The sequence below is a fragment of the Somniosus microcephalus genome, unplaced genomic scaffold (genome assembly GCF_052327205.1).
Source record: "Somniosus microcephalus isolate GS21.2 unplaced genomic scaffold, FLI_Smic_1.0 unresolved_chr1, whole genome shotgun sequence".
NCBI classification, from domain to species: domain Eukaryota; kingdom Metazoa; phylum Chordata; class Chondrichthyes; order Squaliformes; family Somniosidae; genus Somniosus; species Somniosus microcephalus.
In genome coordinates, this window is record NW_028225179.1 from 141,001,537 (window position 1) to 141,028,997 (window position 27,461).

Here is a 27,461-nt window from a genome sequence, read left to right on the forward strand (position 1 = left end):
ATTGTGCTTGCTACCTCCAAATTCACATAGAAGGAAAACTGTAAAACCTGGAGTACATGGCTACTGGCGATCCCCATTAACAAAAACCGAAGTTAAAGAATCACCTTCTGGGTGCTTAGCAAGAGTTCTTCAATCTCAACAGTTTTATAAACAGTTTTATAAACATGGCAGAGGCTCTTCAGTTCCCTCGGCAATGCCGGGTACTCCAGGCTGGTATATATATATAAATGATTTAGATTCAGAAATCGGAGATCTAGAGTCGAAATTTGCTGATTGGCACATAGGAACAGGAGGAGGCCATTCAGCCCCTCGCGCCTGTTCCACCATTCAATGAGATCGTGGCTGATCTGGTATCTCAACCCTTTCTACCAACCTTGTTCCCGTGGCCCTTAATACCTTTGCCTAACAAAAATCGATCAATTTGATACCAAATTGGGGGAGGGGGTAGAGCTAATAATGTGGGGAGCTACACCAAAACACAGGAAGATATAAACAGGCTTGCAGAATGGGCAGATAAATGGCAAATGAAATTCACTGTAGCAAAGTGTGAGGTGGTTCATTTTGGTAGGAGAATAAGGAGGCCACTTATTCCTGGGAATACAGATACAGTACGTAAATTGCTAACCAAAGTAACACACCTTGATAAGGTCATAAAGAGTACAAATAAATTACTGAGGTTCATTGCTGGAGAAATTGAATAAAAAAGCAGAGATGCCCAATTTATATAGAACCTTGGCTTAGACCACCCCTGGAGTACTGTGCACTGTTCTTGTATCCATATTACAAAAAGGATACTGAAGCATTGGGAAAAACTGCAGGAAAGAATTAGAAGATTTGTCCAGAATCGAGAATATAGGAACTATCAGCAGGCTGGGGTTCTTTTCTCAGGAGAAGTGATGACTATAAGGAGACCCGATCAAGGTCTATCAAATTAGGAAGGGGTTCTATTGGGGTGGATGTGGAGAAATTGTTTCCACTTGTGGACCTAAACATAAGAGAGCCACTAACAGATCAAATAAGGAATTTAGGAGGATTATTTTTGGCACAGAGTGTGGAACTGGCTGTCACATGGAATGGTTGAAGCAGAGAGCACTGGTGCATTTAAGGTGAGGCTGGATGCATACATGAGAGAGAAGGGAAGAAAGACTTGCATTTATATAGCACCCTTCATGATCACCGGACAGCTCAAAGCACTTTACAGCCAATGAAGTACTTTTGGAGTATCCCACAAACAGCAACGTGATAATGACCAGATAATCTGTTTTTGTTATGATGGCTGAGGGATAAGTATTGGCCAGGACACTGGGGAGAACGTCCCTGCTCTGCTCCGAAATAGTGCCACAGGATCTTTAACATCCACCTGAGAGGGCAAACGGGGCCTCGGTTTTAACGTCTCATCTGAAAGACGGCACCTCCAACAGTGCCACACTCCCTCAGCACTGCACTGCAGTGTCAGCCTCGTTTTATGTGCTCCAGTCTCTGGAGCGAGACTTCTGACTCAGAAGCGAGTGTGCTACCCACTGAGCCACAGCTGACACTGCAGTACAGTGCAGAATAGAGGGCTAGGGCGGGAAGGGGCCAATTAGAGTGGTAGGAGGTTTGTGTGCAGTATAAACATCGGCATAGAGCAGTTGGGCCAAATGGTCTGTTTCTGTGCTGTAGATTCTATATCGACCATTTAACCAGAGTTCGGTCTCCGCGTCTGGTCTTAGTATGGCCTCAGTTATCCACCTATATAAAAGCCCTTTTCCATTAATAACAAAACAATTTGTTACTGGAAAAAGAAAAAAGAAAGACTTGCATTACTGCTACTTTCATCTGACGGGTAAAGCTTATGATGGGATGTCTAGTTTGGCCATCCATTCGATGGCATCCTGAGATGCCGAGTGGAGAAATGAGGGGCCTCCCACAAAAGATCTTTAGTGGGCAGGTTGATGTGATGTGATGTGTTCCATGGTCTGGGACTCATGACCACAGTCGCCCATCGGGTCGTCCCTCATCTTCCACTTGTGGAGCGGCTGGCTGCAACGTCCATGCCCTGTGCGGATTGGGTTGAGCGCTGTCCGCTCTCTTTGAGCGAGGTCGAAGCCAAGGGCCTCTGCTGTTGAGTCAGCGATGAGGTGTCAGTTCTTTATGTTGCATGCGTCCCACGAATCTGTCCATCTGGATAGTGGGTTAATACCAGCTGCATCAAAATTGGCTGCTGTTTCCCAGAATGGCCGGTGCAACTTTCAATGCTTTCGTGGTGGGTTTTTCCAGTCTTTGTGAATGGGAAGGTCGATGTTGCTCATGATTTCTTCCATCTCACGGAGCACGGTGGCGTGGTGGTGAATGGCAGGCGGAGCAATGTGGGACTGCACCAGGAGCAAGTTCAGTTGGAGTGGACTTAAGCGTCCCTGACATCGTCCTCAGCGCCTTTCACGACCGCAGGGTGTCTCAAAGCACTGTACAGCCAATGAAGTATTTTAAAGTGCAGTCACTGTTGTAATGTAGGAAACGCAATTTGCTCATGACTGAATATAGTGACATTTCAAGCACCAGGCAGAATGGAGATGATTTAGTAATACCTCCCATCAATGATGCCTGGAGACCACATGGCTGTAAGAGACTGGGATTGATTTTAAGCATATCATTTCTATTATGTAACTATCCTCCACTCACTGCATTTCATTGGAGAAATAAACTCACTATTATCAGGAGACTTTGCTGTATTTTCTGTCATGAGTTATGTTTCCTGTAGTTTGTTAAATAGACTTTGTTTGCTGTATGCTGAGTAATAGGCTGTTTAATCCTGTTGTGAAGTGTTTTAAAATATGGTTCAATCTTTTTTTATTATTCATTCATGGGATGTAGGCGTCACTGATAAAGTCGGCATTTATTGCCCATCCCTAATTGCCCTTGAGCTGCCTTCTTGAACTGCTGCAGTTTGTGACATGATGGTAATCCCGTTGAATGTCAAGGGGAGGTTGCTAGACTCTCTCTTGTTGGAAATGGTCATTGCCTGACACTTGTGAGTTGCGAATGTTACTAGCCACTTATCAGCCCAAGCCTGAATGCTGTCCAGGTCTTGCTGCATGCGGGCAAGGACTGTTTCATTGCCTGAGGAGAAATTGGTATAAGACAAGTCCAAATTCAAAGTTTTAAGAGCGCAACCAAATTTGATGCACCCGCCCAAGGAGGGGAGGTGGGGGTGGAATTGAAGGTTTGAAGAATGCAATCCCATTGCATGTCAAGGGGAGGTGGCTAGGCTCTCTCTTGTTGGAGCTGGTCATTGCCTGGCACTTGTCAATTATCAGCCCAATCCTGAATGTTGTCCAGGTCTTGCTGCAGGCGGGCAGGGACTGCTTCGTTATCTGAGGAGTAATCGGTGTAAGGCAAGCCCGAATTCAAAGTTTAGTTCGCATGGTTAATGTAATGGATGCACCCGCCTCGGGAGGCGGGGGGGGGTTGAAGGTTTGAAGAATGCAACCAAAAGGCATGCATCCGCCTCGGGAGGGTTTGAAGAATGCAACCAAAAGGGATGCATCCGCCTCGGGAGAGGGGGAGGGTTGAAGGTTTGAAGAATGCAACCACATCTTTTCACGCTCATACTCACACAGAAAGAGTCGCAGCCGCTGGGAGCACGCGGCGCTCGGCCACGCGCCGGGTCCCGGTGGAGGAGTTGCCTCTGTACCGTCCGCCTTGAGCTTACAAAAGGCTCGGCCGCCGCCGCCGCTCGGCAGCTGGACTCGGCGCGGTGAGGAGCGCGGAGTAGCCGGAGGAGGAGGGAGGCGTTGAGCGAGCGAAAAAATAAAATGGCTTCGGGCGACCAGGCCAAAGGCCCGGCCCGAGGCCGCAAGGCCAGGAAGAGGAGGAGCCCGCCCAAGGCGCGGCCGGCGGGCGGGCCCACGGTGTCATGCCAAATCCTGCAAGCGGTGGCGACTTCCAGGGAGCGGCGCGGCCTGTCGCTGGCCGCCGTCAAGCAGGCGCTGTCGGCCGCCGGCTACGACGTGCCGCGCATCAACTGACGGCTGAACCAGGCGGTGCGGAGCCTGGTGACCGAGGGCTCGCTGGTGCGGACGGCCGGCAGCGGGGCCTCGGGCTCCTTCCGCATCAGCCAGCAGCACCAGGAGGGCCAGAGCCGCCCGGCGGCCGCCGGCAGGGGAAGAGGAGCCGCTGCTTCCTCCGCCCCCGGGGCCGGCGCCAGAGGGCGGCCGCCCAGCGGGGCAGGAAGAGGAACCTGGCCGGCAAGAACAAGCCCAGGGGGCGGCGGTAATACTGCTGTTCACGCCTGCCGGAGAAAGGCCGAGAAGAGGGCGGGCGGGCGGGGTCCGCAAGGGGGCGAGGACCGTCGTGCGGCCCAGGAAAGCGACCCGGGAGCCGCCGCCGGCCCCAGGTCCGCTCCAGGGGCAGGAAGCCCGGGAGCTGCCGAGAGCAAAAGGCGGCAGCTGCCCCGCGGGCGGCGGCCAAGGCTGAAAACCCAAAACAAGAATACTACTCGTGTGAACCAAAAAAAGGCTCTTTTCAGACCCACCAGGCCCTTCAGTTGAAAGAGGTTGTTCCAGAATTATACAATAAATATCTTTATTTTTAAATCATTGCTGCGGCCGTTGTTTCTGTTCAACTTTCCCGATTGACATTTTGAAGATAAACCCGAGAATCTTCGAATGACCCTGGCGGTTGTCCTCCAGCTCTCAGGAGCCTTCTCTCAGGAGCCTTTGCAACCAGCTGCAGTCGTGAAGCATCTTGTAGACTAGAATGAGTTGGAGAAAAAATAACAAATTATTGGTATTCATTGGCTTAAGAGTTGGAATTGTGTTGGTGTTTATGCTCCATACGGTCATCCATGTCACCCTACTTTATCTCATCTTTCCAGCGTATTCTGCAGTGAGTGTCTGACTTCCTGACTCAAAGCCTTTCCACCATCTACAAGGCACAAGTCAGGAGTGTGATGGAATACTCTGCAGTGTGTACCATCTACAAGATGCACTGTAGCAACTCGCCAAGACTTTTTCAGCAGCACCTCCCAAACCTGCGAACTCTTGCACCTAGAAGGACAAGGGCAGCAGGCACATGGGAACACCACCACCTCCAAGTTCCCCTCCAAGTCACACACCATCCTGACTTGGAAATATATCGCCGATCCTTCATCATCGCTGGGTTGAAATCCTGGGACTCCCTACCTAACAGCACTGTGGGAGTACCTTCACCACACAGACTGCAGCGGTTCAAGAAGGGAGCTCAGCACCACCTTCTCAAGGGCAACTAGGGATGGGCAATAAAAGCTGGCCTTGCCAGTGATGCCTGCATCCCGAGAATTTTTAAAAATACCAAATAAATTGCCTCAGGTTCAGCATTTGTGTACTATGCCGTAAGGGTTTTAGTAAATAGCTAATATTGTAGAAGCCTTTACATAGAAACAGAGAAGATTGGAGCAGAAGTGGGCCATTTGGCCCCTCGAGCCCGCTCCGCCATTTAATGAGATCATGGCTGATCATCCAAATTCAGCACCCTGTCTCTGCCTTCTCCCCATATCCCTTGATCCCTTTAGCCTTAAGGAATATATCTAACTCCTTCTTGAACATATTTAATTAATTGGCCTCAACTGCCTTCTGTGGTAGAGAATTCCACATGTTCACCACTCACTGGGTGAAGAAATTCCTCTTCACCTCTGTCCTAAATGGCTTACCCCTTATCCTTAGATACCCCTTATCCTTAGAAACCCCTTTCTTAAACAGAAGCGATTAAGCACATATTTTTTCTCTTAGACAATTCTCTTTTGTAGTTTCTGTGACCCGTCTAATTTCTATATTATGGGGAGTTCCAGAATTGTGGCTCGAATGATTTTGTTTTGCAAAAGACATTTGCTTATGGCCTGTGGACGTGTCAGATGAGAGTATGAGATTATTATATATATATACAGCTTCGAGATTTTTCTCCAGCAAATTAAGGTTTCCCCATTCCTTGAGTGGCAGCGGTTTCTGGCAAAAAAAACTTGATACGTGACTGTGATTTGTGCACACTGAACATGTGGTGTGTCAAGGCTTAGCCAATTGGAATAGAAAATTTGGCATCCTTTATTAGCATAGAGCTGTCTATATAAAGGAGGAGTTGCGGGCTCCAGTTCTATGTTGGTTTGTGTTTTTATTCACTATAGACGTGGAGAAGGAATTGAAGGGCTTGCCATGCCGACTGCTGCTGCTGTTTCCACCAGTTCCACCACAGTCGGTGCCAAGGGCGCCGTCTCCAAGAAGGGCTCGAAGAAAACCGCCATGAAAATGACCAGGAAAGGGGACAAGAAGCACAGGAGGAGCAGGAAGGAGAGTTACAGCATCTACATCTACAAGGTGCTGAAGCAGATCCACCCCGATAGCGGCATCTCCTCCAAGGCCATGAATGTCATCAACTCGTTTGTCAGCGACATCTTCGAGCGCATCGCCTGCGAGGCCTCCCGCCTGATCCATTACACCAAACGTCAGACCATCTCCTCCCGGGAGATCCAGAGCGCCGTCCGCCTCCTGCTGCCCGGGGAACTGGCCAAGCACGCCGTCTCGGAAGGGACGAAGGCGTTCACCAAATACACCAGCTCCAAGTAGAGTACCCCTCCCAAAATAAAACCTGCAATTAAATCACCAAACGGCTCTTTTAAGAGCCACTTCACGAAGTCTTAAGACGGAGCTATAAAACAAAACCGAGACCCCTGAACAAATACTTTTGTTAGGCTGTATGTTAATGCAATGAATTGCAAAATGTTTTTTTTTATTCATTGATGGGATGTGGGCGTCGCTGGCTAGGCCTGCATTTAGTGCCCATCCCTAATTGCCCTTGAGAAGATGGTGGTGAGCCGCCGCCTTGAACCGCTGCAGTCCATATGGTGTAGGCACACCAGCAATGCTGTTAGGAAGGGAGTTCCAGGATTTTGGCCCAGCGACAGTGAAGGAACGGCGATACAGGTCCAAGTCAGGATGGTGTGTGGCTTGGAGGGGAACTTGTAGGTGGTGATGTTCCCATGCGTCTGCTGCCCTTGTCCTTCTGAGTGGTAGAGGTCGCGGGTTTGGAAGGTGCTTTTGAAGGAGCTTTGGCGAGTTGCTGCAGTGCATCTTGTAGATGGTACACACTGCAGCCACAGTGCACCGGTGGTGGAGGGAGTGAATGTTGAAGGTGGTGGATGGAGTGCCAATCAAGCGGGCTGCTTTATTCTGAATTGTGTCGAGCTTCTTGAGTGTTGTTGGAGCTGCACTCATCCAGGCAAGTGTAGCGTATTCCATCACACTCCTGACTTGTGCCTTGTAGATGGTGAAAAGGCTTTGGGGAGTCAGGAGGTGAGACACTCGCCGCAGAATTCCCAGCCTCTGGCCTGCCCTTGTAGCCACAGTATTTATATGGCTGGTCCAGTTCAGTTTCTGATCAATGGTAACCCCCAGGATGTTGATAGTGGGGGATTCAGCGATGGTAATGCCATTGAATGTCAAAGGGAGATGGTTAGAGTCTCGCTTGTTGGAGATGGTCATTGTCTGGCACTTGTGTGGTGCAAATGTTACTTGCCACTTGTCAGCCCAAGTCTGAATGTTGTCCAGGTCTTGCTGCATATGGACACGGACTGCATCAGTATCCGATGAGTCTCGAATGGTGCTGAACAGTGTGCAATCATCAGCGAACATCCCCACTTCTGACCTTATGATGGAGGGAAGGTCATTGATGAAGCAGCTGAAGATGGTTGGGCCTAGGACACTGCCCTGAGGAACTCCTGCAGTGATGTCATGTGATTGAGATGAATGACCTCCAACAACCACAGCCAACTTCCTTTGTGCTAGTTATGATTCCAACCAATGGAGAGTTTTCCCCTTGATTCCCATTGACTTCAGTTTTGCTAGGGCTCCTTGATGCCACACTCGATCAAGTGCTGCCTTGATGTCAAGGGCAGTCACTCTCACCTCACCTCGAGTTCAGCTCTTTTGTCCATGTTTGGACCAAGGCTGTAATGAGGTCAGCAGCTGAGTGGGCCTGATGGAACCCAAACTGGGTGTCAGTTAGCAGGTTATTGTTGAGTAAGTGCCGCTTGATAGCACTGTCGACGACACCTTCCATCACTTTGCTGATGATTGAGAGTAGACTGATGGGACGGTAATTGGCCGGGTCAGATTTGTCCTGCTTTTTGTAGACAGGACATACTTGGGCAATTTTCCACATTGCCGGGTAGATGCCAGTGATGTAACTGTACTGGAACAGCTTGGCTAGGGGTGCAGCTAGCTCTGGAGCACAAGTCTTCAGTACTATTGCCGGAATGTTGTCAGGGCCCATAGCCTTTGCAGTATCCAGTGTCTTCAGCCGTTTCTTGACATCACGTGGAGTGAATTGAATGGGCTGAAGACTGGCACCTGTGATGCTGGGGACCTCAGGAGGAGGCCGAGATGGATCATCCACTCGGCACTTCTGGCTGAAGATAGTTCTAAATGCTTCAGCCTTGTCTTTTGCACTCACGTGCTGGGCTCCACCATCATTGAGGATGGGGATATTTTTGGCGCCTCCTCCTCCTGTTAACTGTTTAATTGTCCACCACCACTCATGACTGGATGTGGCAGGACTGCAGAGCTTTGATTTGATCCGATGGTTGTGAGATCGCTTACCTCTGTCTATCGCATGTTGCTTCCTTTGTTTGGCATGCAAGTAGTCCTGTGTTGTAGCCTCACCAGGTTAATTAATCGTCCGGTTAATGCAGCTACATGTGTCTTCAATCTATGAAAGCTGTTTTAATTCGCATTTCTCACTTTTGATTATATGAGTCCCTGAAGGGATTGGGGAATTCACGGGGAAGGGGGCAATCGGCGCTCAATAAACAACTCCGAGAACAAGGATTTCGGTTGAAACCAAGGCTCTTCCCTGCCAGTTGAAGAATTTACTCTTGATATTGTAACCCAGGTGTACAGCGATGATCAATGTTGCCGGACCGCCAATATTGTGGAAAAAAGCGGGGTAAAATAGGAGGTAGCTCAAGCATTAATGTTAAGTGACGCCACGTTTCGGTCTAGGAAGACCTTTGTTTTGTACAGGGAAGGGGAGAACTTGGAGACAAGAAGTCATTGAGACCGCGACTTGGAGTAGGAAATAAGACAGAAACATTTTCCCAGATCAAGAAAACTGCACAACTTACATTTACAAATGGCATTTAAGGTCGAAACACGGCCCAAGACGCTTCACGGAGGAAAGAGATGAAGAGACGCTCAAGTCTTTACAGAGAGTTGAGCAGAAGTTTAATGAAAAAACAAAAGATTCGGAAGAACTTCGAAGGGAAAGAGAGAGAGAGAATGTCTCTGGGGATATATAATCGCCCTGAGGTGATACACGCTTTGGAAAGAAGGCGACTTTGTTTTGTGTTTTGTTGGCGGGCATTTTTCAGGAGATGAGACCTTTGGCGCTGCAGCGTCCGGTTCCCCTGGTTAAATAGCGCCGGCTGCTGGAAACTCTTCATTCCCCAACACACACTGAGATAGAGAGAGAGAGAAAAGGTCCCAGCCCAAGCCATGGCCGACACTCTCCCTGCCAGGAGCACCAGGAGGAAGACCAGGGCTGCGGCCCCGGCCAGGAAACCCGGCGCCACCGTGTCCCAGCACATCCTGGAGGCGGTGGCGGCCACCAAGGAGCGCCGGGGGCTCTCACTGTCGGCTCTCAAGAAGGTCCTCTCGGGCCGCGGCTACGACGTGGCCAGAAACAACTGGCGGGTCAACCAGGCGGTCCGGAGCCTGGTGACCAAAGGCTCGCTGCTGCAGCCCACCGGCACCGGCGCCTCGGGCTCCTTCAGGCTCAGCAAGACGTGGGGCGACCGGGAGGAGAAGCCCAAGAGGGAGCCCGCCACCGCCGCCAGGGAGAGGAGGAGGAGGAGGATGAAGCAACGTGCGGTCAGGAAGGCGGCGCCCAGGAACAGAGGCTCGCCCAGGAAGACCAAGAAACACGGCGCCGCCAGGAAGGGGGCGAGGAGAGCCACCGCCCGCAAACACAAGGGGAGGAAGGCGGCCAGGGCCGAAGGGAAAGGGAAACGCCAGCGTGCAAAGCCGAGAAAGCTGGCCAAACAACCGGAGCAGGAAGCGGACCAAACCCTCGCTCAGGAGACCTCCCTCTCGGAGAAAGAAAGCCAAGTTTGCTCGGAGCAACAGGACAGCTCCTAAAGGAGACCAATCAGATTATTAATACCTTAAATATCAAACGGCTCTTTTCAGGGCCACAAAAAACATTCGCAAAGAGCCGGACCGGAGGGTTGGATGTGTAAAAAAAGGAAAATTGCAATTGGCCCGATGGTGTATTATCCTTATTGAAAAATAGAAAACGAATTATTTCCCCATTACGATACTGGAAATTATTAAGAAATCGATTGAGTTTTCCTGAAGTATACTTTCCAGGAATAATATAATATACGAACCAATATTGGTTTTTAACTCATATTTTAAAGGTGGTTAAATTGACAGCAGCTGAGCTGTGATAAATTGTGCGGCGGGAGAATCGGAAGACCGGGAGTCCTCAACCTGGGCGCCACTTTCAACAGTCCTCAGCCAGGTCCGCAACTGCAGCTTTTGCGTCAAATTGTTAATTTTGTTATATTTCTCGTTTCAGCAATGAGACTATATCTGAAAATTATAAATGGTTGAAATCAAATCCTGTCGTGCAGCTCATGATTGTTACTGCAAGTATTTATTGCAATGTGCATATCGTGAAACTATAAACGTATTTATGAACTCCTGCGGTTGCGGCGATGCCTTGTAGATAGCATTTAAATTCTGTTAGTTATTGACACGATTTCGGTAGGTAAGTCGTCTTCGCCAATTGAATGTGTAAGAATCAACGTTGAAACAAAAATAATGAGCTATTTTCGCTTCCATTGCGTGCTTCCGATACACTTTTAATAGCCTAGATGAGATTGTCTTTGTCAAGATCATCAATTTACATTTTTTAATGTAAAAAATGGATGGTATCACAGAATACAACCTCCAAAACGCTGGCGAAATTCCTACAATCCCTGCAGTCTCGTGGTACTAAAATTCAGTCACCATAAACCAGGTGGCCCTACTTATAAACAAATGGAATTTTAGAATGTGGTCTCCAACGTACTGGTGAAATGTTTGGGAATTCCCAACATCCCAGGTAATAGGATTTGGTCACCAAGAACCATTGTGTGATTGTGCGGACCCAGATCTATGAGTAGCCCCACAACCTATCAGCAAAATTCAACAGAACGCTTCAGAATGGAAGTGGCAGGTGATCCTTTCAAATGTTTATTTTCAAAAGTACAGCTCAGCGACCATGGCCGAAATTAATTAAGAATTACGCAACCTCTGGGGTAAATGCCACAAAATAGCATCGACATCTAAACGACATGACCTACTGCATCAACGCATTGAAATGAAGATGCTGCTTATTGCCTGTTGGATCTTCTTGTGCACGGTGGCCGCAGATCTAATGTGCACGATCTCTGTCCAAACTTGCGGTAGGCAGCCCTCTGATTATCGCTATTTATAGGACGTGGCCTTCTCAAACACCCGCGCTCATTTGAATTCAAAAACCCTCGGGTGTTTACAAGTTCTCCCTTGCCACGACTTGAATTTCTTTTGTGCCTTTCAAATCCTCTGGATATCCCAAAACACCTAACAGCCTAAGATTATTCTTCAATGAACGAAGAGCCAGACAATCTGTTTTAGGTCATGTTGGCTGAGTAGTGAAATGTTGGTGACATAGGAACAGGAGTCGGCCATTCAGCCCTTCCAGTCTGCTTTGCCATTAAATAAGATCATGGCTGATCATTACCTCAACTCCATGTACCCACCTTAGCTCCGTATCCCTTGATAACCTTACGAAGGGGGTTGGGACATGGAGACACCTTTTTCTTCTTCAATTACTGCTACGGGACTTCTTATATCCACCCGAACTGAAGATTTCACCTGGATGACTGTGTAAGGGTAAACCAGGAGAGCTTCTTCTTCCCTCTGATATAAAGGGTCGACGTCCGCCTTATTCCCAATCAATCACTCGGAATCCGGAGTTTCGTTCAGTAAATCAACTTTATTTACAAGTTGACAGGGGAGTCACTCATCTGGGACGAATGCTCTCCGATCGCTAAGATCCCCGGCCTTATATACAGTCTTTTTGTTCTAAGTCATGGCTTATTCCTGCCACCCGTGTGCACATTTTGACCGTTTACTTATCCTGTGACCCCATACATTATCTTTACCACATTCCTCAATTAGTAACTAACGGCTTGTGCACTTTATTCAATTAGCAACTGACGGTTTGACCATTTGACCACATTTCACCATGTTTCCCTATGGGACATGTACAGAACAACTCCTTATATTCCTCAATTCCCTTATTTTAGCCCTTTTAACTCTTTCAGACAGTGTATCACTCAACATTATTCTGAGATGATGTGCTCCAGTCAGCAGTGCAGCTTCTGCCTGCAACATTCTGGCTGAGAAACGAAAAGTGCAACAAAATCAAAGCAATGATTACATAGAAACAGGCCAATAGGCCCATGTCGGTGTTTATATAGAGCCTCCTCTCAGCTCACCCTATCACCATATCCTTCTATTCCTTTCTCCGTCATGTGCTTATCTAGCTTCTCCTTAAATGCATCTATGCTATTCTCTTCAACCACTCCCTGTGGCAGCGAACTCCACATTCTCCGAGTAAAGAAGTTTCTTCTGAAATCTTTATTGGATTTATTAGTGACTATCTTATATTTATGGCCCCTGATTTTGGACTCCCCAACACCACAAGTGGAAACATCTTCTCTTCTTCTACCCTATCGAACCCCTTCGTAATTATAAAGACCTCTATCAGGACACATTTCAAAAGAAAGAAACCCAGCCTGTTCAGCCTTACCCGATAGTTATCCCTTCTCAGTTCTGGTATCATCCTCGTAAATCTTTTATTGTTATTGGCTTTCCCCAGCGGCTTCTTTGATTTGTGAGGTGATGCGGATATATATATACTAGCTGAAGTGCCCGGCGGTGCCGAGGCTTTTTCGAGGGCATGTTGTTGTTGGAAGAGAGAGAGAGAGCGACTGGGGGGAAGAGAGAGAGCGACTGGGGGGAAGAGAGAGAGCGACTGGGGGGAAGAGAGGGAGGGGAGGGGTGGGGAGAAGAGAGGGAGGGGAGGGGAGGGAGGGGAGGGGGGAGGGAGGGGAGGGGAAGGGAGGGGGGAGGGCGGGGAAGGAGGTAGGGGAAGGGAGGGGAAGGGAGGGCGGGGGGGGAGGGGGAGGGAGGGCGGGGGAGGGGGGGATGGAGGGCGGAGGGGAGGGAGGGCGCCGGGCGCCCCCCCCGAGGGTCGCGACCCCCCCCCCCGAGGGTCGCGCACCTCCCTCCCCCGGAGGTGAAGACCGCCGATTGCGCGCGCAGCAGGAGCTGAGACGCGGCGTCTCTCTCGGCCGGCGGGCCCGGTTGCCAGGGCAACCGTGACGCTGACCAAGCCAGAGAGAGAGACGCCGCGTCTCAGCTGCTCCTGCTGCGCGCGCGGCCACCCCCCCCGAGGGTCGCGGCCCCCCCCTTGAGGGTCGCGGCCGCCCCCCCCTCCCCCCGAGGTGAAGACCGCCGATTGCGCCCGTTGACAGGGTAACGCTGGACGCTCAGCAAGCCCCGGCAGAGAGAGACGTCTCAGCTCCTGCTGCGCGCGCACCCTAGCGGCGCTGGGCTGAGGCTCGGCCCTCCAGCCTTTGAGTGGGGCCGGGAGGTGCCTAGCTCGGGCGTGGGTGCGGAGGAGACGCCGAGGCTTCTAGGCCTACCTGGAAAAACGGGGAAAGGTAGGAAAATTAATGAGATTAGATAAGTTAATTACTTTCTGAATCATTTTTTTAAAAAACAATATGTGTTTTAAAAGCAACGTTTTTTTTTAAGATGCAGAAAGCGGGAAAAAGAAAGGAAAAGTTTGGAATCAAGATGGCGGCGACTCACCTCGGTTCAGAACGATAAAGCCCGGCCACACGCGCACCGATTGGCCCGGCGGCATACGCCAGCAACCCGGCGTACGATTGGTCGAGCTCGAGGTCACTCTGTCGCTAATGAGCGGATAATGAGATGCTAATGAGCGGAATGTTGAAGGTTTTTGGGATACCGCGTGCGCCATTTTAGCCCGGCCGAAACGTAAATACGCTTAAAACCGTCTCGGAAGCGTAAGCTTTCTTTGGAGGTAACGCGCGCATAGGTACGCCCTGTAACTTTCGAGTGCATACCCGCAACGCACACGCGATGACAGACAGATAGACAGATAGACAGACAGAATGACAGAAGTACCGATTTATATATATAGATATATATATTTTCCGCCAGACGCAAATATTGAGTGTTTTTTTTGTGTTCAAATGCTACACAAGAATTGTACTAATAGAATCATTAGTACTATTACTACAGGAAGTGTCGAACCTCCCCCCAAAAAATCAAATGTGTGAGGACGGGCCAGGAAGCTGGATTTTGGAAATGATGAGTCGCTTTTTGCATTCAGTGGAGGCATATATATATTTGCAACAATACAATAGCAAAATACTGCGGATGCTGGAAATCTGAAATAACAACAGAAAATGCTAGAAAACTCAGCAGGTCAGGCAGCATCCGTGGAGAGAGAATCAGAGTTAACGTTTCAGATCTGGGACCCGTCATCTGAAACGTTAACTCTGTTACTCTCTGCACGGATGCTGCCTGTCCTGCTGAGTATTTCCAGTATTTTTTGCAACATGTGGAGCTCCGCGGTGTCTCTATTGCATCCCTCTAGAGTCTGTAAATAGCAAAGCGGCGGCGGCGGCTCTACTCGCTTCCAGTGGGAGGAATCAGCTTGGCCGCAGCCGCGCCCAAGGTGCCCCGAGCGGACGCCTGCCACGGCCCGCCGAAGAAGGCGGCCCACCAGCTCCGGCGCCCGCGCAACAAGCAAGAGCTGCGGTATCGCAGATGATCCTGCAGGCGCTGTCGGCCCGCAAGCAGCGCGGCGGCCTTTCGCTGGCCTCGCTCCGCAAAGCGCTGTTGGTCAACGGCTACGACGTGGAGAAGAACCAGGCCTGCGTCCAGCTGGCCAGCAAGAGCCTGGTGAGCAACGGCTCGCTGGTGCAGACCAAGGCAACCGGCTCCTTCAAGCTGGGCGAGCAGCAGCAGCCCCAGCTGCAACAGTCGAAAGGTGCCGGGGCCGAGCTCCAGCCCGCGGAGGAAGCCGCCGGCAGCACCGGCGAGGACAAGAGCGCCGCGAAGAAGCCCAGGAAAAGACCGACTGAGAAGAAAGCCAAATCGAGAAGACCTAGGAAGTAAATTGAGAGGGACGATGGATTTATAACTCTAATCACAAAAGGCTCTTTTGAGAGACACAAATGTCTCCACAAAGCGCCGAACCCACTCTAATTGAAGATGAACAGGGAAGTTGAGGTTTAACTAGTTAATACAGAGAGGGCGATAAATATATCGACATCTTCAAAGCGTGTGGCACCGGGCAATCAAGATCATATGGCCTAGAAGGAAACCTAGAACTGTTCTGATAAGAGTACATAAGGAGAAACCGTTTCCACTGGCAGGAGGTTCGGTAACAGAGGACACAGATTTAAGATAATTGGCAAAAGATCCGGAGAGAAGGTTAGATTTTTTTTGACGCAGCGAGTTGTTATGATCTGGAATGTGCTGCCTGAAACAGATCCAATAGTAAAGTTTCAAAAGGGAATTGGATAAATGTTTGAAAGGAAAATTTAGCAGGGCTATGGGGAAAGAGCAGTGGGATTGGGATTAATTGTTTTGCTCTTTCAAAGAGCCGGCACAGGCACGATGGGCCGAATGACCACCTCCTGTGCTGTATCATTCTTTGATTCTGACTCTACCAAAGCTATGTTCATAGCTATCTGACAAAGGGTCACAGACCCGAAGCATTAACTCTGTTTCTCTCTCCACAGATGCTGCCTGACCTGCTGAGTGTTTCCAGCATGTTCTGTTATTTCTCATTTCCAGCATGCGCAGTATTTGGTTATTGTTCATAGCTATCTAGTTTCTTCTCAAATCATTATCTGTTGTATGTGAGCATTCATCTTCTGACTGCCACACACTTAGTTGCCCGTTACACTAGCAACCTCCTTCACTTATAGTCATAAACATATTCATCCCTTCTCACTTTATGTTCAGCAACATTTCTTCACACTTTCCCCATTTCCCCTGTGATGTAATGTCAGGAATCGCGCGACATTTGTATCTCTTGCTACACCCTCTGATGTGGAAATGAGAATCGACCTTTCAGTTCAGAGAACACTTTCTTCACGTCTCACAAGTTTAATTGATCTCGATCATCTTCTTTTACACGGTACCCCGAGGGCTGGGGGCGGGGGGTGGGGGGGTGTCACTCTGCTTTTGAAGATGTCCGAGGCAGACATGGAAAGCATCTCGTTTCATATCGCCTGCCATGGCTAAATGCTGTGCCGGGAGGGTTAGCCTATCGTTTAGGCATTAATGCAGAATCAAGAGTTCCGAGGCACAGAAAGTGAATCCCTCCCTGTTTGTCAATAACTGTTGTATAATTTCTCCAGAAATCGGTCCTACTGCATCGGTTTGAAAATGCTTGCCCAGACGCACTGTTCACACAATTCAACATAATCCTTCAACTATTGACATTCTTGGCCTGACAATCTGCTCTGATCTCAAATACCCAACATCTGAATTGTTAAAGCCACCTACCTCTCCGATGCTTGGTCAGTCATCACAGCCCCAGACGTTATTGCAGGAAGAAAGCTCGCCCTCCGCCCACCCCCGCCCCCAAGCATCTTCAGCAGCCTGTATCAATGCCCTTCCATCCATTATAAAGTCAGGGCATTTCAGGGTTCCAGTCCATGAGCAAGTCAAGTCCTACGATGATGAAGCAACCCGTGCAAACCCTCGGATAACACCCAGACAGTTTCACCTTCAGGAAATGGATATCCCCGCATAACAAGAGCAAAATACAGCGGACGCTGGATATAAAAAAAAGGAAAATGCTGGAAACACTCAGCAGGTCAGGCAGCATAAGTGGAGAGAGAAACAAGAGTTAACGTTTCAGGTCGATGAGCTTACATGAAAATCCCGTGTGTAAGTAAAACATCTCCAATTCAGTTTCAATGCTAGGTCCACTGGATTAAAAATTCCGAAATCATAATCAGTTGGTCATTATGATACAATCAAGAAAAGTCAGCGTGAAGCATCTGGCGATTAATCACTGTGTCAACCAGTGGCTCAGTTGGCAGCACTCTGGCCATCAACCTCCAGGAAGTTGTAGGTTCAAGTCCCACTCCAGACGGGCAAATATTTTAGGCGTTAATAGTTGAATGGCGATTAAGCTCAGTTCCACTCAGGTCTGGTGGCTCTGAAAAGAGCCGTTGTAGAATGAGTTTCTGCAAGATGATTTCTGCCCTCTCGGGCGGAGACAGCAGGTTGCGCCGACAACCGCTTCAGGCTGACTTTCCGCTGGCGCCCCATCGGTCTCTTGGGCTTGGCGGCCGCCGCCTTCCTGCCGCGGGCGGGCTTGCACTTGCAGTAGTCCCGCGCCGTCTCGGTGCCCACCGCCGCCGCTCGGCCCCTGGCCGCCTTGGTCCTGAAGCGGGTGGTGGCGGCGGCCCCGCCTCCTCCTCGCCGGCCTCCGCCGCCGACCCTGGGCTTGCGGCGGCCCCGCACCACCGCCGGGGCTTGGCCGCCTTGCGCTTGGCGGACCGGCGCCGCCGGGGCTGGGGCGGCCGCTTGGAGGCGCCCGGGGCCGGTCTGCGGGCGATCCTCTTCCTGGCCGACTCTCTCCTCCCCTTTCTGGCCGCCGGATGATGAGGAGCCGCCGCCGCCCCGGCCCCGGGAGAAGGAACAGCCGCCGTCGCCGCTGTCCCGGAGCGGTTGAACCTGAAGGAGCCCGAGGCGCCGGTGCCGGCGGTCTGCACCAGCGAGCCCTCCTTCACCAGGTACTTGACCGTGTGGTTGACGCGGGTGTTGTTGCGGCTCACGTCGCAGCCCCGGGCCGACAGCGCCTTCTTGAGGGCGGCCAGCGAGATGCCGCGCCGCTCCTTGGTGGCCGCCGCCACCTGCAGGATCTGCTCGGTCACCGTGGGGCCCGTCTTCTTGCGGCGCGGCGGGACCGGCCGCTGATTTTGCTGTTGCTGTTGTTCTGGCTGATTTTGCTGCTGTTGTTGTTTCTTCTTTTTCGCTGTCTTGTTGGGAGCCGTTCGAGTCTGGGGCGGGGTACCGCCACCACCCGAATCTCCCGCCTTCTGGTTGTTGTCAGCCATGCTCAGGGGCTGGTGTGATACCGGGACTGGGGTTGGGTTAAGAGCCGCTCTTTCCTCTCTTTCTTTCTCCCTGTCTCAACCTCGCACCAAACGCGGTTGAAACTAAAGGCGCCTCCAGCCGGAGCGACCACTTTTATAGATGGAAGGCGGACGGAGTGGAGTTAGCTCTCTCTCTCCCACCTCTTCCTTTTTTGCGTTTCTCCCTTTTTACTAAATTCCTCGATTCCTGCAACAACCCTCGCCGTTCCAACGCGCCGGCTGCAAATTTGCCTTTTCGCACAAGGCATCCTCTAAAAACACAGGCCATGCTCTTTTTTGGGTCTTTCATCCCTTCCTTTTTGTTGCTGTTGTTGTTGAAAGAAGCCAGCAATTTTGAGGCTTGTCGAAAATGAAAAGTTTCCTCCAAAGCAGAGTTGCTCAATGTAAAAGTTTGCGAAAGAAAGACTTATCTTACGGTTCGCGTAGCTTTTAAATGCCTTCATAAATCTGGCCACAGTAACACAGGCCAGCCAGAAATCGGGACACACAACTTAAGTTCGCTGAAACCAATTGGCTTGGTTTAATAAACATCTGCGGTAGGGATTTTGATCCTAAGAATGGGATATACTATTTTGAAATGTAGTGTGTTTCTGATTTTCCTGATAGAGTACTGGCAACCAGATTTCGTTTAAAAAACTCTTCTAAAACGAATTTTTGTGAAGGGGATAAGGAAAAATGAAACTGAATTTCTTATTCAGAATTGATGTAAATCATTTCCGTTGCGAATACAATTGTTTACACAAACCTTCCAATCAATAGGCCATCGTAGGTTATGTTAATACATGGGCTACTTGGGCAGTGGTAACATCTTTGCCTACGGACCATTTGCACCTTTCGACAGTCAGCTCGCACATTTAGCTATACATATCAGTCTGGAGTGACAGACGAACCCAGATGAAGAGATCTGGTAAACCTACCATCGGTGAATACGGAAGAAAGGTCATTGTCAAGCCCATGATATTACAGTGGCGGATCCAACAGGTGGAATTGCCTCTTCTTACTTTGGCAGCAGTGACGCTATTGTAGCGAGGTGTTGCAGAGCACACAAGGCAGCTACTCAAGCACATATCATGCCGGTGATTATCTATTGCAGCGAAACATGTTTCTAGTCATCCTGGCTCCAGCTCATTACCGGAATTTGACATATGACAACAACATGGATTCTTCCACTTGCCTTTCTCGCTACTAATCCCCTGCAGGTCTTGGATTGAGCTGGATCTTGCGAGTCCTGTTTCACAGTTTCAGAGCCTCAAAGCCAAGCTATTCGGAAAGCTAGAATTCTGTCTTTAAGATCAAGTCGTACGCTGGTGGCCTTTAACTGTCAACCCTGTAGCGTGGAGGTAATGGGATCTCAGTGAAGGACAATTTTAGGCTAACCCGCCCGTCGGGGAAACTGACGGGATCGGGTGTAACGCTGGTTTCACACCCCGCCCCGATTCCACTCTCCATTGAAGTAAATGAAAGCACAACTTTAACTATGGGGTTCTTAATTAGACTGTAGCAGACCTGCAAGGCTGACCTGAAAGTAAAATGTTAGCAACATTGCAAAATACCCGGACGTGCACTGCAATCAACCTTAGGGCTACATCTTCCGGGCATATTATATCATGGTGCCGGTGTAAAAGAAACACATCAACTGATGCACATCGACACAGAGCCATGCTGCACAGGTTTTGATGCCTAAGATATTCCTGGATTACTTTGATATCGACTTTGATTATACCAAGTTATACCTAGCATTCTTGTGCATGAGTATTTGAGACTCAAGCTTTTATAACAGAATTCATGTTCTTAGGCTCAATTTTCAAGATATTTGCCTAGCCACATTAGTATCCATCTCCCATCGCTATGTTTTCTTTAGTGTTAAAAACATTTTCTGAACAGTTAAACTGTTTTTTTTGTCAATTGAATGGAATTTCTGTTAGCGAAATTTTGACGAAACTGGTAGTGTTTATATTAATATTTTTTTTAAATCTCAAATGAGCTCATTAGTATTATCAATCATAGTTCCAATCATGACTTGCATCCAATAATGAGGCGGGGCATTGAATTCGAAACAAACCAGATTTAACAACGTCTGTCACTTTAAGCGAGGTTGTCCTCTCGGAAATAAGAAACAACGGATTCATGGTGCTAATTCTACAGATATAAACGGGGAAAACAAATTGTCAAATGAACTGTTGATATTTCCTACATTACAACAACGAATTCAAAAAGTACTTCATTGGCTGTAAAGCGCTTTTGGACATCCGGAAGTCCTGAAAGGCGCTATATCAATGCACGTCTTTCTTTTAGAAATGTAAAGCAAAACAAACCCACACTGATGCCAGAACATTAGGTAGAATTTATATTGTTAAATTAGGCGGATGATTTAAATGGGTTTAGCAGTTCACCAAACATTAGAAGAAGCATCACAGTATAGAATTTAACATAGTGTTACAGGGAATAAATAGATCGATATAACATGCCCAAGGGAGAGATCTAGATATCTCATGAAACATCAAAAAGAACATAGTCCGAGTTCCCGATCGTATCATACGAGTGGCTCACTAATTGTCGGAACTCACAACAGCAATGTTTCAAGACAACAGCATAGAGTAAATGGGTGGATTGTGTTCATTGGATTGAACAAACGTTCCTTACCCTTAAGTGTTCCAAACAGAAGACATTTATGAACATTTAATCTGAAAATGAAGGAGTTCGCTGTGACTAACTGAGACGGTGGGTAATTTTCAAAAGTTTTCAAATACATGTATTTAGTGACACTGCTCACCTCGGTCTTGCAGACAGGGTTTATGTTCTAGACGATAGCTATTATTAATGAAAGAACTTGCCTTTATATAGCGCCTTTCACGACCTCAGGACGTCCCAAAGCGCTTCACAGCCAAGGAAGTACTTTTTTTTGAAGTGTGGTCACTGTTTGTAATGTGGGGAAACGCGGCAGCCAATTCGCCAAAACAAGCTCCCACAAACAACAATGTGATAATGACCTGACAATCTGTTTTAGTGATGTTGATTAAGGGATAAATATTGGCCCAGGACACCGAGGATAACTCCCCCTGCTCTTCTTCGCAATAGTGATCATGGGATCTTTTACGTTCACTTTTTTTAAGCACATCACAATCTGTAAAAAGATCAAAAACAGGTGATACGAGAGTCTAAAGTGCCGTATCCAAGAAATAAACATGCTGAAGTTGAGGTTTTTGTTGTATTTAAAGTTGGGGAAGAACAATGCCATTACTTCCGAGAACTATGCATATTTGGTTAGAGACACTACGAGGGGAGTTGATGAAGAACAGTGAACGCGGCCCATTGTCTAACTGACCCGATTTCAATACTATAATGAGGAGTTTATCTTACATAGTTGAAAAAAGTGAGGTTTCAGGCAGAAAACCATTGGATTCTGCCGCCTACCCTTCCAACAACTACTTGCATGTATACCGCGCCTTTAACGTAGTAAAACGACTCAGAGAGCTTCCAAACTTTCTAACGACCAAGTGCTGGAAAGTGAGATTAGGCTGGATAGCTCTTTGTCGGCCGTCGCGGACAGGATGGGCAGAATGGCCTCCTTCTGTAAATTTCTATGGTTCTATGATAAGTTTCCTTACCGTCATTTTGCAACCAACAGTCCCGTATCCCCCTTTGTATCGGCATTGTCCGTTCTCAAATCTTCTGATTTCAATATTAAATGGGGTTACCTTCAATCTATGAACTGCGAGGCTGAATTGTTCTACTGTGCCAACAGTTAGCAAGGCATCTAAACGTGCATCATTCCAATGAAAAACGTATTTCGGATACTTTAGCCATTTAAGATTTGCAGCAGCTTTAATATTCCAGCCCACTATTATATCTGACAAATTCAGGAATACCGTTTCAAAGCAATGGTTACTTTACGAGGTGGGTGAGAGTGTGGAGCCATTTACCAAATTTACCTTTTGCTCAATTCGGGTCTAATTAATTTGACCTGAACAGCAACTTTGCCATTCGAAAATTGAGGCAAATAGTATAGAGGCATTTAAGGGGAGGCTAGACAAGCATGTGAGGGAGAAGGGAATAGAGGGTGATGTTGATAGATTTAGATGAGGAAATACGGAGGAGGCTCGAGTGGCGCATAAGCGCCGGCATGGACTGGTTGGACCGAATGGCCTGTTTTTGTGCCTTATATCCTACGAAATCCCGTGTAAAAGATAGAGGCGCATATAATTCCAGGATAAGTGATGCAGGGTAGGAAAGAACAAAAGGAAAGGTCTGGGATAGGGTGGAAGGCAGGAGAGATTAAATGACTGAAGGGATGAACATAGAATCGTAGAAATTCACAGCACAGAAGGAGGCCATTCGGCCCATCGTGTCGGCGCCGGCCGACAAAGAGCTATCCCGCCTAATCCCACTTTCCAGCTCTTGGTCCGTAGCCTTGTAGGTTTCGGCACTTCAAGTGCATATCCAAGTACTTTTTAAATGTGCTGAGGGTCTCTGCCTCTCCCACCCTTTCAGGCAGTGAGTTCCAGACCCCCACCACCCTCTGCGTGAAAACATTTCTCCTTAAAATCCCCTCTAAACCTCCGACCAATTACTTTAAATCTATGCCCCCCCCCCCTGGTTATTGACCTCTCTGCTAAGGGAAATAAGTCCTTCCTATCCACTCTATCGAGGCCCCTCATACAACTCAATTAAGTCTCCCCTCAGCCTCCTCTGTTCCAAAGAAAACAACGCCAGCCTATCCAATTTTGCCTCATAGCTAAAATTTCCTTAGAGGATGATGGTGCCAGGCAAGAGGAGTTGGTAATGGGACAAGAAGGTTCGACCTGTTTCTGTAAGAGTGACAGGCACAAAGCTGCGGGGAGTGGGCGGGGCCAAGCAGGTTGCCTCGCCCTCGTCCGCCTTGAGCCTTTATATAAAAGGTCGCCGCCGCCACTTCGCTCGGTGATCGAGTAGGTTCAGTGATGGCTGACACAGATCCTGTCAAAGCTGATGGCCCTGCTCTTCCGCTCCCCGCCACCAGCGCTACATCGTTGCCCACGGCCGCCAAGAAGAAGGCTGCTTACCGGCAGCAGAAAGGAGGCGCCGCCGCTGCGGTGGCCGAGCAGATTCTGGAGGCGGTGGCCGCCACCAAGGAGCGCCAGGCAGCCCCCAAGCTGGGCGCCCTGAAGAAAACCATCTCGGCCTCCGGCTACGAGCCGGAGAAAGGCGCCGCCGCCGTCCGGCCCAACCAGTCGGCCAGCACCTTGGCCAACAAGGGCTCGCCGGTGGAGAGCGGCGCCGGCACCTTATCGGCCTCCCTGCACCCGGACGGAGAGGAGGAGGGCGAGGAAGGAGAGGCCGAGGACGGGGCTGAAGGAGGCGCCAAGAGGAAACCGGCCGCCAAGAAACCGGCCCGCAAGAGGGCGGCGGCGGCCAAACCTGCTGCCCACAAACGCGCCAAGAAGTCGGCGGCGCCCAAGAGCCCCCGGAAGGCCAAGCCCAGGAAAGACCCCAAGCGGCTCGTAGCCTCCCGGACTGTGGGGCGTAAGCGACGGGCCCCGAAGAGGAGGTAGACGGGGCAGGAGCGGCGAACCGGCTCAACACTAAATAAAAGGCTCTTTTCAGAGCCACTCACACATTCACAAAATAAGCTAAAGACCATTGTTGACAGATGTTGCAATGTTGTAGAACGGGCGATAGCGGATCCGCAGCCCAATTTAATTCTCCCAAATGAAATTTGTATTAGAAGTTAAAATAGTAGGACCACACCCAGCTGACTAAAGCAAAAAATCTTACTCCAATAAACGAAGCAAATTTTATTATAAAATATAAACCGAACCTGCTGGAAGTACCCGCTGATTATTACCAGCACTTTCTGTTTATATTTCAGATTTCCAGCATCCGCAGTAGTTTGGACGTTTGCAGCAAAATTAATCAATTTGCATTGGCCGGGAGTTTTATTTGGTGCGGATTCACACTCCAATTCCAGGCATATTAAAATTTAACACCGAGCCACATAAGGTGATATTAGGGCAGGTGACCAAAAGCTTGGGCAAAGATTTTATGGAGCGTCTTCAAGGAGGAAAGAGGTAGAGAGGCAGAGAGGTTTAGGGAGGGAATTCCAGAGCTCAGGGCCTTGGCAGCTGAAGGCACGGTCACCAGTGGTGGAGCGATTAAAATCAGGGATGCTCAAGAGGCCAGAATTAGAGGAGCGCAGATATCGGAGGGTTGTGGGGCTGGAGATTACAGAGATAGGGAGAGGCGAGGCCATGGAGGGATTTGAAAACAAGGATGAGAATTTTGAAATCGAGGCGCTGCTTAACCGGGAGCCAATGTAGGTCAGCGAGCACAGGGGAGATGGGTGAACAGGACTTGGTGCGAGTTAGGACATGGGCAGCAGAGTTTGGCCTTATGTTTACGCAGGGTAGAATGTGGGACGCCAGCCAGGAGTGCGTTGGATTAGTCCATTCTAGAGGTAACAGTGAAACAGACGAGGGTTTCAGCAGCGGATGATTGTGGATGTAACTGGGGTGTGGATGTAACTCATGTTTCCAATGTATAAATCGGCTGTAAATTGAAAATCTGACTTCACGGCCAACAGTAAAAACGTCACATTTAACTGGTGTGAACCGCAAGGGACCGACTGACACTCGGCTTTGTAATCAAAAAAATATTAAAAGATTTTGTTCCTTCAACGAGGAGTTGTTTCAGTTCTTTAGGGCGGGGGGGAATTAATTTGTGAATTAATTTTTGACCAGACGATATGGTTTTTTTTTACGCGTTAAACTGAAAGAACTTGAGAATTTTGAACAGAAATGCTGTATTGTTTTTTTATTCATGGGAGGTCCAGTCACACGAGGTTTGCGGTAAGCGGGTGTCGCTGAAGCTCCTCCGGCCCGGACTCTGGGCAAAAACCATCGGCCGATGTGCCAAAGGTTGGGGGGGACGGTGAGGAATTGACGGCTCTGTGACACCGAGAGTAAATCAATCAATAAATAAACACAGGAAGGAAACCAAGATTGCAACCAGCAATGTTAAAAGAAAAGAAAGATCTTTACACAGCGCCTTTTCACCACCTCCGGACATCCCAAAGCGCTTTACAACCAATAAAGTGCTAATTTTGAAGTGTTGTAATGTCGGAAACGTGGCAGCCAATTTGCGCACAGCAAGCTCCCACAGACAATGTGATAATGACCAGATCATCTGTTTTTTTTAGTGATGCTGGCTGAGGGATAAATATTGGCCAGGACACCGGAGAGAACTCCCCCGCTCTTGAAATAGTGGCCCTGGGATCTTTTAAGTCCACCTGAGAGCCTGAGACTCCGTCAGGTCGGAGACTTTAATGAAAATTCTCACCTTGTTAAATGATCTGTGAAGCTGTTTTAAAAAGTATGAGAATCCAGCCAAGAACACTAGTTCAGATTAGCCGCGTGTATAGTCCAGTCCGTTCATCTTGTGTTGGTGATTATTGTATACACGCTGAACAATGTCAAGTGAACATTAGTTCATCATTCAATGGGGGTAAATTGAATTTATAGCGATTGTGTACAATAGACGATATAGAATTGATCGTCTAGAGTTCACTAGAGTATAGAAGAATGAGAGGGGATCTCATTGAAAAGTATAACATTCTGACAGGGCTAGACAGGCTGGATGCGGGGAGGATGTTTCCCCTGGCTGGGGCTCTAGAACCAGGGGTCACAATCTCAAGATACGGGGTAGGACATTTAGGAATGAGATGAGGAGAAATGTCTTCACTCAGAGGGTGGTGAACCTGTGGAATTCTCTACCACTGAAGGCTGTGGAGGCCAAGTCACTGAATATATTTAAGAAGGAGATAGATAGATTTCTAGACACAAAGGCATCAAGGGAGAGAGCGGGAATATGGTATTGAGATAGAGGATCAGCCATGATCACATTGAATGGTGGAGCAGGCTCGAATGGCCGAATGGCCGAGACCTGCTCCTGTTTTTCTATGTTTTTCTATGTTTCTATGTCCATTGTAGGCCCGGCACGATATTCCCTTCCATTGGCTAGCTGACATGGTTAGGAATCGATTTAATAAAGGATTTTTTTTTTAAACATGTAGGGTATTGCTAGGGTAAATGGGAAAAGACTTTCCACCCGTTGTGGTTTCAGTGGCGAGGTCTCGCCAATTTAAAATTGTCACCAAGAGAGGTTGGGAGAAATGTTCTGGTGCAGAAGATTGTTGGAGAGTGGAGTGCATTGCCACAGGGAGCAATAGATGCAGATACCATTACTCGCTGAAATTGTAAATGGAACTTTAGTCGGTGCAGTCATTGTTCGAAGGGGTGCTGGTACTATTCCCGATGTACAACTGACTGTTTGTAGATTTGAGCAGGATTCAACCTCTCAAGTTCATTGTAAGCAACCTGGTCTCCCAGCATCTAAATCCTTTAAAAACAGGAAGAAAATTTCATTCATTTAACTTTTCGATCAACTTATTTTAAGTTATTGCAAGATAGCCCGGTAATGTATAATTTAACATTTAGATAAAATCTACATCACGCCGATTGTCAGCTTCGTTCGACGAGACAGCTAACTAGAGGTCAAAGAGCAAGTAACACTTACAATCATGTATAATCTACTTGTAACAATAACCTTTACAATTTTGCAAGGGCAGCGTAGTGTTCGTGATCAGAATGATGTGAAATATCTATTTATGGGGTAGATTTTCAACTTGCCTCCCGAGTATTGTAAAGGATAATCCAGCGCGGGTATAAGGGGCGGCTGATCCACCACCGCCTGTTTATCAGCCCCGCCCAAGTTCAATTTCACCTCCTGTCACTGGCCTGCTGTGTGTTTGTAAATTTTTTTGGGTTCTGTTTCAGAGTTCATTTTTTTTCTTTTTACTTATGCAGTTATTTATAACTTGGACTTAGTACAAATATGCGCTGATTAAATTTCCAAGCAGTTGTCCTTTTGAAACCCTACTGGCGGCCAATAGCGAATTAACTTGGCCCATTTAACACTGTAAACTGGCCAGCATATTAACCTGCTGTTGTTTATTAATATTATTCTATAAATCATTCAGAAAAACACAAAGCCACAGAATTTAATTAATCTGATATTGATGCATTGTGACGTTCGTGCTACCGACTAAAATCTAGCTCTTTTCTACTTTAATTTTTTTTTAGTGATGTTGGTTGGTTGAGGGATAAATATTGGCCCAGGACACTGAGATCTCCCCTGCTCTTCTTTGAAATAATGCCATGGGATCTTCTAC

At 48.4% G+C, this 27,461-nt stretch overlaps 3 protein-coding genes across 3 annotated transcripts; 2 read left to right on the forward strand and 1 right to left on the reverse strand.

Annotated features, from left to right (window-relative positions):
• The first annotated feature begins 6,126 nt into the window (after positions 1-6,126).
• LOC147096033 (histone H2B type 1-A-like) lies at positions 6,127-6,621 on the forward strand. The gene has a single exon (XM_085975004.1). It carries the CDS (start codon positions 6,165-6,167, stop codon positions 6,573-6,575), a length of 411 nt encoding a protein of 136 aa, XP_085831130.1. The 5' UTR covers positions 6,127-6,164; the 3' UTR covers positions 6,576-6,621.
• A 2,879-nt stretch (positions 6,622-9,500) lies between these two features.
• LOC147096034 (histone H1.3-like) lies at positions 9,501-10,142 on the forward strand. Its single transcript, XM_085973759.1, has one exon. It carries the CDS (start codon positions 9,501-9,503, stop codon positions 10,140-10,142), a length of 642 nt encoding a protein of 213 aa, XP_085829885.1.
• Positions 10,143-17,398: 7,256 nt separating this feature from the next.
• Positions 17,399-18,217, reverse strand: LOC147096035 (uncharacterized). The gene has a single exon (XM_085973760.1). The coding sequence runs from the start codon at positions 18,215-18,217 to the stop codon at positions 17,399-17,401; it is 819 nt and encodes a 272-aa protein (XP_085829886.1).
• Positions 18,218-27,461: the final 9,244 nt, after the last annotated feature.